The 12,587-nt window shown below is 38.5% G+C and overlaps 1 protein-coding gene across 3 annotated transcripts in view; it reads right to left on the reverse strand.

Annotated features, from left to right (window-relative positions):
- INTS2 (integrator complex subunit 2) overlaps window positions 1–12,587 on the reverse strand; it is a 64,663-nt gene that overhangs the window by 30,519 nt on the left and 21,557 nt on the right. For all 3 annotated transcript variants that reach the window (XM_025362054.1, XM_025362056.1, XM_025362055.1), the window contains exons 9-12: window positions 9,857–9,982; window positions 3,207–3,278; window positions 3,011–3,125; window positions 853–921 (exon numbers count right to left, since the gene is read on the reverse strand). In XM_025362054.1, coding sequence (XP_025217839.1) covers window positions 853–921; window positions 3,011–3,125; window positions 3,207–3,278; window positions 9,857–9,982 — 382 coding nt within the window. The remainder of the gene's footprint in view (window positions 1–852; window positions 922–3,010; window positions 3,126–3,206; window positions 3,279–9,856; window positions 9,983–12,587) is intronic.

A 12,587-nucleotide genomic window follows, 5' to 3' on the forward strand; every position in this document is an offset into this window, starting at 1 on the left:
TGTGACTATTTGTAATTTAGGAATATATATGCATATGCGTGTTGAGGGAGGGAGGGATAGTAAAATATAGAAATAAAGATATTAATAGCCATAAAAAAGCAACAACTGGCTGGGCACAGTGGCTCGCGCTTGTAACCCCAGCACTCTGGGAGGCCGAGGTGGGTAGATCACCTGAGGTCAGGAGTTCAAGACCAGCCTGGCCAACATGGTGAAACCCCCATTTCTACTAAAAATACAATAATTAGCTGGGCGTGGTGGTGGACACCTGTAATCCTAGCTACTTGGGAGGCTGAGGCAGGAGAATTGCTCCAACCCAGGAGGCAGAGGTTGCAGTGAGCTATGATTGTACCACTGTATACTAGCCTGGGTGACAGAGTAAGATAAAAAAAGAAATGAAAAAAATCCTTAGGCTTATCCATGGACAAAAGTGCTAAGGCTAAAGAAGAACATGTTAAGTATAAGAAATTTAGACGCTAGCCTGTAATCCAGTTAGAAATGAATTTTATAGCCTAAAGGTTTAAATAGGTCTTCATTTTATCTTTCTCCAGACACATTAAAACAATTACCTCTTGAGATCCCCGATCATCAGCATCTAAGAGTATTCTCCTAACTATCTACTCAGTCTCCAAAAATATATACATTCAAAAGATGCTTTGCTATGTTATGACTAGTTTTAAAAGTGTATTTTAAATGAATTATTTTTAAACAAAGTTTCAATGATGATATAAATCATCATGAGTGATTAAAAAGAAAAACGACCATATTACTTTCTTAAGGTAAGACACACAAGTTTTCTCCCAAAGAATATTGTAAAAGAAAGTTAAGTAAGCACCTAAGAATAAAAAGAAATACCTGCTCAGTAAAAATTTCCTGTGTGAAGATCGTCTTCATCCTGCTCAAGGAGCTTGGCTTAATTACAATCTAAAATTACCAAAAGAATTCCAACAGTATATAAAAATATATGAAACACAATTTATTCTAGGGAACTTATCTAAAATGGCTGTGATACACATAAATGTTCAAATGTTCAAGTATTCTGCTCTGTTTTAGAAGTGCCTTCTCAAACCCAACATTAAAGTGTTAATACTCAGAAACGGGACCAATATAAAAAGCACTTAATAAATACTGTTATTGGCATTTTCAGTCGGTTGGGGGAAACAGATTATTTACTACATGGAGCTGGGATAGCTGCCCTTCTGTGAAGACAAGAGAAACGTGTGTGTGTGTGTGTGTGTGTGTGTGTGTGTGTGTGTGTGTGTCTGCATATACACATATATACACACACATATATATGTATACATACAGATAGACACACATACACTTTTTGTACATATCACACTATACACCAAAAGAAACTCCAAGTAGATTAAATGTTTAAATGCAAAACATGACACCACCAAAAAAACTAGAAGAACATGTAAGTGACCATTTATATAAACCCAAGAAAGGAAAACATTTCTAAGCATAAGAGCAAAATAGAAACCACAAAAATAACATTTAATATACTACATAAAAATAATGATAATAATTTCCACATGGCAAAGTTAGATGGCAAAAAAGATTGGAAAAAGTCAATTATAACATATTGAACTCTCCACTTTTAAAGATACTATAAGATATGTCACTGATTTAATATTATAGCAGCTTTTCAAGAAAAAAAGTAGGAGTTGGAACACTACCACTTTCATATTACATGTCAACTATAAAATGAATCCCAATTTCAATATTGGGCAAAATATATGTCTTGAAATATATGAAGATGTATGAGGCATAATGATGTATCTTTCCTTTTGAAACAGTGAAAGAAAAAAATAAATCAAAGTCCCTACAGGAAAATTAGGATACTGAGAAGCTTTTTGCAAAAGAAATAAACCAGGCAAAAGACATAGATTTTAAATACTAAAGTATCACTAGTAATCAAAGAAATTCAAACTAGGTGATACCACTGTTCATCAACCAAATTTGCAAAGATTAAAAAAAAATAGTAATGCTCAGTCACGTGAAAGTTTAGGAAAATAGGAGTTTTTACTACTGGTAACAGTTAATTAAGCTGATACAATCTTTCTAAAAGATAATATGGCAGTACTCTTGAAACACCTTAACATAACCATACCTTTTCCTTAGCAATTACCTTCTAGAAATTTATCCTAAGAATATGATCCAGCCGGGCGCAGTGGCTCAAGCCTGTAATCCCAGCACTTTGGGAGGCCGAGACAGGTGGATCACGAGGTCAGGAGATCGAGACCATCCTGGCTAACACGGTGAAACCCCGTCTCTACTAAAAAATACAAAAAACTAGCCGGGCGAGGTGGCGGGCACCTGTAGTCCCAGCTACTCGGGAGGCTGAGGCAGGAGAATGGCGTAAACCCGGGAGGCGGAGCTTGCAGTGAGCTGAGATCCAGCCACTGCACTCCAGCCTGGGCGACAGAGCGAGACTCCATCTCAAAAAAAAAAAAAGAAAAGAAAAGAAAATGATCCAACAGGTGTATGAAGAGATACATGTGAGTGCCTATGTGTGTATTTACATAAACAAGGATATTCCTCTAAGTGTTACACTGAAACTAGAAAATCTACATGGGAAATAATAAAGGACCCAGTAAGAAGATCAAACAATGGACTATAACACAATGCAGCCATTAAAAATTATACCGTATTATAATATTTATTGACATGAGTAAATGCTTATCATATATTAGTTTTTTTAAATCACCAAATATATATGTCACTTTAAAGAAAGAACAGACATCAGAATATTAATAGTAGTATACTAGGTATCTCTGAATCATGGAATTATAAGATATCTTTCCCTTTTCTGTGCTTTCCAAGGTTTTTGCATGAGTATCTATTATTTTAGTAAATAAAGGTTTCAAAATGCATTTTTTTCTAAGCACGCCTGATAAAACTTCTATTAAACAATTAAAATTACTTAAAACAATCTATTTACACTGCAACAAAATGTCCATCTTAGAAACACCTTTCTGTTTTTAGAAAGAAGTTAAAAGAAAATTACCTTCATCCCCAAAGTGGAACAGACCAAGTCAATGATAGCACTAAGCTGGTTGCTGTGAAAGTACATAGCCACCAACAATAACATCTCCCCAAAAGAAGCAGAGACGCCTGAAGTACTGTCAAAACAAAACAGGAAATATGAATTTTCCAAAGAGAGAAGAAAAGCTTTCTCAACTAACTAAATCAAATTATCTTACCTCTCAAAATATGCTTCTTCTTTTATCATCCAACTTAGCCACACTACCATCAGCTGCTCCTGTTCAGGTGTACTATAAAATATACCAGAATGTCACTGGTTTAAATTAGATATTCTAGTATATGAATAAAAAGCATTCTGAAGTCATTTTTGGTAGAAATTATTTTTCCTGCCCTATTTTCAAGTATCAAGTCAAATTAATGGCTTGCTGAATTGGGCCATTAATTTTCATTGAGGTATGAAGTAATTCTAGAGCTCAAGAATGAGGACCTTTGCTTTTTTCATGGAACCCCTCTCAAAGTCTTAGTTGCTGCCTTCACAGGTTGAAAAAAGCGAGCTTCCTCACATTCCTCAGAAAACAAAGGCCCCTTGGGATTAACCTGTTAAACCAACTATACAACAGCTGATACTTATTTCATATAGAAAAAAATCTAGTGTTAACACTTAAGCATCAAAATATCACAAACTGAGTGCCAAACAGTAATAAGCAGTCCATCTTCTGGAAAAATGAAATTTAATTTATAGAAACCTTATGAGTAGATCTCAAAGTTACAGAGAAACAAATGATCACTAATCATGGAAAAAAAGGCAATCACAGGCTTACCAGATATGAAAAATGGCTATAAAAATACAATGACTTTTTTTTGAGACAATGTCTTGCTCTGTCGCCCAGGCTGGAGTGCAGTGGCGCAATCATAGCTCACTATAGCCTCAACCGCCCAAGCTCAACTGATCCTCCCACCGCAGCCTCCCAAGTAGCTGGGACTACAGGCATGCACCAATGCATTCAGCTAGTATTTTTTATTTTTAGTAGAGGGGAGGTCTCGCTATGTTGCCCAGTCTGGTCTTGAACTCTTGAGCTCGAGTGATACTCCTGCCTAAGCCTCCCAAAGTGCTGGGATTATAGAGGCAAGCCACCATGCCTAGCCTAACAATGACTTTTTAAAGGGAATTCCTAAATTTTGAGATGGAGTTTCACTCTTGTTGCTCAGGCTGGAGTGCAGTGGTGCAATCTCAGCTCACTGCAGCCTCCGCCTCCCAGGTTCAAGCAATCCTCCTGCCTCAGTCTCCCGAGTAGCTGGGATTACAGGCGTCTGCCATCACATCTGGCTAATTTTTGTATTTTTAGTAGAGATGGGGTTTCACCCTGTTGGCCAGGTTGGTCTCGAACTCCTGACTTCAGGTGATCCACCCGCCTTGGCCTCCCAAAGTGCTGGGAAAACAGGCCTGAGCTGCCGCACCCAGTCTAAATTTAATTGATAAGTACAAGTTGACATTGACTTCTGAAAAATTTTTCACCAATCTCTTTCTACTTCAGTGCAGTAAAAATAGATGCAACAAAAAGCAAAAGAAAAGTATGCTGCTTCTATTACCAAAAGCTAAGAAAATAAAAAAGGTCATTCTCAACTATACCTAAACCATATAACAAATAATAAAGTGTTATGTAGTAGAAAGATGACAGCCTTTACAGCCTGCCACACCTGAGTGAGAATCCCATCTCTGCTAATTACTGGTAGTGTGATCTTGAAGAAGAAACACAAATAATCTCTTTTTCTTTTTCACTGTGGCTCTAAAATGTTAAGAACTTCTTTTTTTTTTTTTTTCCAGAAGAAGTTTTGGTCTTGTTGCCCAGGCTGGAGTGCAACGACACGATTTTGGATCCTTGCAACCTCCACCTCCCGCATTCAAAAGATTCTTTTGCCTCAGCAACCCGAGTAGCTGGGATTACAGGCGCCCACCACCACACCTGGCTAATTTTTTATATTTTTAGTAGAGACGGGGTTTCACCATGTTGGCCAGGCTGGTCTCGAATTCCTGACCTTTAGGCGATCCACCCACCATGGCCTCCCAAAGTGCTGGGATTACAGGCATGAGCCACTGTGCCTGGCCTATCTTAAGAACTTTTAAATATCTTTCTAAACATTAGTTCTTCTATCTATAAGTTATGGACAAAAATACCTTATGAGGCTGGGCAAAGTGGCTCTTGCCTGTAATCCCAGCAATTTGGGAGGCCAAGGCAGGAGGACAGCTTGAGCCCAGGAGTTCAAGACCAGCCTGAGCAACAAAGTGAGATCCCATCTCTACAAAAGAATTTAAAAATTAGACAGGCATGGTGGCGCATGTTTGTAGTCCCAGCTACACGGGAGGCTGAGATGGGAGAATCTCTTGAGCCCAAGAGGCTGAGGTTGCGGCGAGCCCTGATTGTGCCACTGGACTCCAGCCGGCACAACAAAGCAAGATCCTATCTAAAAAAAAAAAAAAAAAAAATACTCTATAAGAGTAATGAGGATTTGAGATAATGTTTAGGAAGTACTTCAAGTAAAACGAAAAGAAAGAATTCATGTACCTAATTTTACACCATCCTGAAACTCCATTAAAACTACATTAAGGTTTTCTTAAAAGGCATAAACACATAAGATATTGAGTAGGGACAACACCACAAAATGCTGGAAGCTAGAGAACATATAGATAAGTGGTAACTGACTTAGCAGACCTGAGGAAGCAAAATGTTAAACTGGTAGAAGAGAAAACCCATCCATTTTACACCACAGAATTCCCAAAGGGCTCAAGCTACTCCAGGCAGTTCTGGGACCGAGAGTGAAGACAGACAAAAATTAAGAGGCTGACATTCTATATAAGTAGTAGGACTCCAAATCACCTCCTGCATTCTGCACAACTAGAAGAATACCCTTTCCTCAGTAGAGAGAAAACTGGAGATTTATTGTCTGGAGGTGGTAAAATCATGCATCTGAAATAAGGGAAACCAGGTATATCTGGAGCACCATTCTGAAAGTAGCAGAATTAAGTAAATGATTATACTGCAGGCTGATACCTACCAACCCTTAACCCTTACTCTTTAACTCTATTTATGGGTTTCTGTATAGACCTTCCCTCTCCAGGCCAGACAATAATCTTTAGAACTCTGATCAGACCAAGAGTTTCCCAAAGATCCACTTACGGGTCTTTTAGAACCTCCCATATTAGAGGTTCTAATATGCTTTTTCATTTCCTAGTCTTAAACATGAACAATCAGCCAGGCGCAGTGGTTCACACCTGTAATCTCAGCATTTTGGGAGGCCAAGGCAGGCAGATTACCTGAGGTCAGGAGTTTGAGACCAGCCTGACCAACATGGAGAAACCCCATCTCTACTGAAAATAACTTAGCTGGGCGTGGTAGCATATGCCTATAATCTTAGCTGGGCGTGGTAGCATATGCCTATAATCCCAGCTACTTGGGAGGCTGACGCAGGAGAATCACTTGAACCCGGGAGGCAGAGGTTGCGGTGAGCTGAGATCACGCCATTGCACTCCAGTCTGGCAGCCTGGGCAACAAGAGCGAAACTCCATCTCACTATATATATTATATATATATATGTGTGTGTGTGTGAACAAGATATATATATATATGTGAATAAAATATGTGTGTATACATATATATGTGAACAATCAATAAATATTGGCTGGGTGCGGTGGCTCACGCCTGTAGTTGCAGCATTTTGGGAGGCAAAGGCAGGAGGATCACCTTAGGCCAGGAGTTCAAGATCAGCCTGGGCAACAAAAGTGAGACCCCATCCCTACAAAAAACTTTTAAAAATAAGCCAGGTGTGGTGGCCCACACTAGCCACTTGGGAGTCTGAGGTAGGAGGACCCGTTGAGCCCAGAAGTTCAAAGCTGCAATCAGTTATGATTGTACCACTGCATTTGCCCTGGGCAACAGAGAGAGACCCATCTCTAAATAAATAAATAAATAAATAAATAAAACAAAAGTTAAAATAATAATAAATATTAAGTATCTGAGAAAAGCATCTAACTTAAAAAATAGAGACCAAAAAAAGGCAGGGAAAAAAGCAACCTAGAGAAAAGAAGCAATACAAATAATAAAATATCTTCAAAATCAGTATGACTAATATCAAAGAAATTATGCTATCATGAACCAATAGATACCATAAAGAAGAAATATTCAGAGAGCCAAAAAAAAAGTGCTCTTAGAAATTAAAGACTGAGTAGGAATTGAAGATAAAGTTAAAGACAAATCCTAAAAGGCAGAATGATTTCTATTTTTTTTTTTAAGCTCTTTCACCCAGGCTGTAGTGCTTTGGCACAATCATAGCTCACTGTAACCTTGAACTCCTGGGTTCAAGTGATCCTTCTGCTTCAACCTCCCAAATAGCTGGGACTAAAGCATGTCCCATTACCCCTGGAGAATTTTTTTTTTTTTAAAGACAGTGTCTTGCTATGTTGCCCAGGCTAGTCTCAAACTCATGGCCTGAAACAATCCTCCCACCTCAGCCTCTCAAAGCACTGGGTTTACAGGTGTGAGCTACTGCACCTGGCCTTAAAATGAGCAAGTTATTTTTAGAGTGCTGAACAGGTTCTAAAATTCTATTGTGGTGGTGGTTGCATAACTCTATATATACACTAAAAACCACTCAATTATACACTCTAAGTGGGTAAATCTTATGATATGTAAATTACATCTCAATAAAGCTGTTTTCTAAAAAGTAGAACAAGATGAGGGGAAGGAAAAGAGGAAAGGATAAGAAAATTCGACAATCATTTCAAATTCCAAATAAAAGGAGGTTTTAGACAGAGAACATGCAAGGAGAAAACATTACCAACAAATTCAGGAAAATTTCCTAGAACTGAGGGACATGAGTTTCCAGGTTCAAAGTGCTTACTGAATGCCTAGGACAATAGTCAAAAACAGACTCAGACTAAGGTATATCAACCAGAAATTTCAAAACCCTAGAGATAAAGAGCTAATCCTACAAGTTTCCATATTAAAAACAAATAGGCCACACAAAGGACCAGGAATCAGAATGTCAGACTTCCTAACAGAAGTTAGAAGACAAAGAAGCAACACCTTCAAGGTCCTGAAAGGAAATTATTCCCAAGTAAGAATTCCATACCCCATCAAACTATCAATCAGATGTTAAAGTAGGACAAAGATATTTTCAGAAATATCCAGTCTCAAAAAGAATTTACTTCACACATACTCATTCAGAAGAAGCAAAATGGCCAGGCACAGTGGCTGATGCCTGTAATCCCAGCACTTTGGGAGGCTGAGGCAGGTGGATCAACTGAGGTCAGGAGTTCGAGACCAGCCTAGCCAACATAGTGAAACCCATCTCTACTAAAAATACAAAAATTAGCTGGGAATGGTGGTGGTCACCGGTAATCCCAGATACTCAGAGGCTAAAACAGGAGAATCACTTGAACCTGAGTGGCAGAGGCTGCAGTGAGCCGAGATCATGCCATTGTACTCCAATTGCATGAAAAGAGTGAAACTCATCTCAAAAAAAAAAAAAAAAGCAGTAGCAGCAAAATGAGGAAGCAATGAAAAAAGATGATGACATGATCACAGCTCAAACAAATGAAAGGACAGGTTTTCTTTTTAATTTTTTTTTTTTAAACGAAGACAGGAGTCTCACTATGTTGCCCAGGCTGGCCTCAAACTTGTAGCCTCAAACAATCCTCCTGCTTCAACCTCCCGAGTAGCTGGGACTACAGATGTGAGCCACCATGCCCAGCTAAGATGATGACATGAGATATAAGAAACAGGAGAGCCAACAAAAGGAAAAGGAGAGACGAAGCAAGTCTCCAAAATGATGGTGAAGGTCAATCCCAGGATGAGAGCTTTGTACTAATAGGTTTAGCTGGTAACCATTCCAGATCAAAATGCTCCTGAAGAAATCTCCTCAAGAAGATGAAACTCATAGACTATCTAATGAGTCAAAACATCTGGACAGAAGATTTAGGCTGGCAGAGAGTTTAGGTTACATGAATGGGACATATAACACCAAGAAAGTTAAAAGCAAAAAACAAAAACACAGGATAAATATTAATCAAAAAAAAAAACTTTTACAAAGCAGTAAAAAATAATCATATACTACATGGTTGAGTTCTCAGTAGCGCTTATATAATCGTTAACAACTATATATTGATCTAATCTAAATTATTATAACCATACTAGGAGAATGAGAGGATAGGAAGGATATGTATGGATGTGTTTAGGACAGGGAGAAAAAAGACAGAGAACTAATTTCTCATCTTTCATACTTGGAACTCAATAAAAAATACCTAAAAGCAAAAATCAAGGGGTATCAAATACAAACATGTTATTATAGATGTAGCAGTAAAACACAAAATAAACAGTTAAAAGAATTGAAAGACACTGCCTCTAAGAAAGGTGAAATAGGAAGGAGAGAAGGAAGGAAGGACTGCTATTAGCCTTAACAAATCTTGAAGAACTATTTTGAACAATGTACATATAAAACTTTAATAAAAGATAAATAAAATGAATCAGATGTTACTGATACCCTTATATTAAAAAAACACAAATAAGCTGGAGCCAGTGGCATGTACCTGTAGTCCCAGCTACTTGGGAGGCTGAGTCAGGAGGATTACTTGAGGCCAGGAGTTCAAGGCTGCAGTGTGCTATGATCACACCCCTGAATAGCCACTGTACTCCAGCCTGGGCAACAAAGCAAGACCCCTTCTCTTAAAAATTGAAAAAAAAAACAAAACAAAACTACAACTGTCCATGCCTAGACCAGCTTTTGTAGAAAGCTCTTATCTAATGCTACACAATTTTATTGAGTAAATAAAACTAAACCTTGAGAAAATGGAGCAACTTATATAGTTAGGTACCTGACAAGCGTAGAAAAGGCCAGTAGCATACAAAAGGAAAGTGAAACAAAGCGAACCCCAGCTGGCGTAGCAGGAGGACGGCTCGTCATCAACTGCAATAATTGCTCAGCTTCTTCTTCAGTTGGTCTAAAAAGGAATACATCATTAGGCTTTACATTTTTAGTTGGGATGAAGAAGAAAAAGTCAATTTTTAACCTTTTAGATACAAATGTTAAACTTTATAACGATACCTTGCTATTTATAAAATCTTTAACATCTCAAGTTGTCAAATGCAAAACTGTTGAGAAATTACAACTACAGTGTTTTACTGTAGACAAATACAGGTAGGTCCTCACTTTGCCCTGTGTCATAAAAATGACCATGCAAGCTGCAATCATGCAACATGATCTTAATAATCCATGGTAAAAAGTATGATTGTACTGTAGCCTTTAAAATTTTTGTCAAAACATTAAGAACTCTGTTGATTATAATGCATAAGGAATTTTTTTTTTTTTTTGAGACAAGGTCTTGCTCCGTCACCCAGGCTGGAGTGTAGTGGCAGGATCAGAGCTCACTTCAGCTTTGACCTCCCAGGCTCCAGTAATCCTCCCATGTCAGACTCTCATGTAGCTGGGACCACAGGTATGCGTCACCATGCCCAGCTTATTTTTTTTTTGGTAGAGACATGGTTTTGCCATGTTCCCCAGGCTGGTTTCAGACTCCTGGGATCAAAAAATCCACTTCCCACCTCCCTTGGTCTCCTAAAATGCTGGGATTACAGGTGTGAGTCACTGCACCCGGCCAGAAATTTTTTTTTTAAATAGTAAAACTAATATTTTTATAGTACTCTAATTGAAAATATTAGAAACACTAGGAATTAAAGTGTTTTCTTTCTTTTTTTTTTCTTTTGAGACGGAGTCTCACCCTGTCACCAAGGCTGGAGTGCAGTGGCACAATCTCGGGGCACTGCAACCTCCACCTCCTGAGTTCAAGCAATTCTCCTACCTTAGACTCCTGAGTAGCTGGGACTACAGGCACATGCCACCATTCCCAGCTAATTTTTGTATTTTTAGTAGAGAGAGGGTTTCACCATGTTGAACAGGTTGGCCTGCAACTCCTGACCTCACTGATCTGCAAGCCTTGGCCTCCCAGAATGCTGGGATTACAGGCGTGAGCTACGGTGCCCGACCTTAAAGTTTTTTATTTCTTCGTAAAGACTTTATCAAGAGTAGTTTAAACAGCCTTTGCCTCCTTTCTTTTTTTTTTTCTTTTCTTCGTGTTTTTTGTTTTTGTAGAGACGGAGTTTCACTTTTGTTGCCCAGGCCGGACTGCAATGTTGCAATCTCGGCTCACCACAACCTCTGCCTCCTGGGTTCAAGTGATTCTCCTGCCTCAGCCTCCCAAGTAGTTGGGATTACAGGCATGCACCACCACGCCCAGCTAATTTTTGTATTTTTAGTAGAGATGGGGTTTCTCCACATTGGTCAGGCTGGTCTCGAACTCCCAACCTCAGGTGATCTGCCCGCCTCGGCCCCCCAAAGTGCTAGGATTACAGGTGTGAGTCACCATGCCCAGCCTGTACTTCATCTTTACTTGCCAATTGTCTCTTCCAATTATCTGTTTTTGGAATATAATGTTCCAAAAACTGTTTCCATGTTTTGGAACATGAGTTTATTATGGAGAGAAAGGAAGCAATACAGGTTGAGTAACCCCAATCCAAAAAATTCAAAATCTGAAATGCCCCCAAACTCCAAAACATTCTGAGTGCCAACATGAGGTAATGAGCTCAAAGGAAATGCTCATTGGAGCACTAAGGATTTTGAATTTCTGAAACAGGGATGCTAAACCAGTAAATGTAATATAAACATTCCAAAATCCAAAAAGTTCTAAAATCCCAAACACTTCTGGTCTCAAGCATTTAAGATACGGGATATTCAACCTTTACAACTACCTCCTCTGCTATATGTACACGAATGAAATAACAGGTGTGCAGTAACCAGTTACCAACAAACTTTGAAAGAAGTGAGGCCACTGGTCACTAATCATGATGTATATCCGTCATTTACTTAGTGGTATGTGGCCTGAGAAGCTCACAATCCCTATACTTTATAAAATTATTTGGTTAATGTATCATGGCAACTGAAATGTCAACTGTGTTGAGAGACCAGCATTATTTAAATAAACTGGGGTAACTGAAACTCATGCATATTGGAGACATGCAAATGAAGACTATATGCACAATTATTAAGAATATTATTCAAAAGGATTTTGTATGGTGACTAAATAAGAAACATTGTACTGGCCATGTGTAGTGGCTCATGCCTGTAATCCCAGCACTTTGGGAGGCTGAGACAGGTGGATCACCTGAGGTAAGGAGTTCGAGACAAGCCTGGCCAACATGGTGAAACCCCGGTCTCTACTAAAAATACAAAAAAAATAAAAATAAAAAATTAGCCGGGTGTGGTGAGGCAGGAGAATCGCTTGAACCCAGGAGGCAGAGGTTGCAGTGAGCCAAGATTGCGCCACTGCACTCCAGCCTGGGCGACAGACGAAGATTCTATCTCAAAAAAAAAAAAAGAAAACAATGTACTTATTAATCACATCATATTAATTTTAAACAATTTATAATATCAACTGTAAAAGGAAACAAAGGAGAGATTTACTTCAACTAGTCAATGTTAAAAGATCACTCACAGATCATTCACTATAGTTTTTTTTTTTTTTTTTTTTTTTTTTTTTTTTTTTTTTTTTT

The sequence above is a fragment of the Theropithecus gelada genome, chromosome 16 (genome assembly GCF_003255815.1).
Source record: "Theropithecus gelada isolate Dixy chromosome 16, Tgel_1.0, whole genome shotgun sequence".
Taxonomy (NCBI): domain Eukaryota; kingdom Metazoa; phylum Chordata; class Mammalia; order Primates; family Cercopithecidae; genus Theropithecus; species Theropithecus gelada.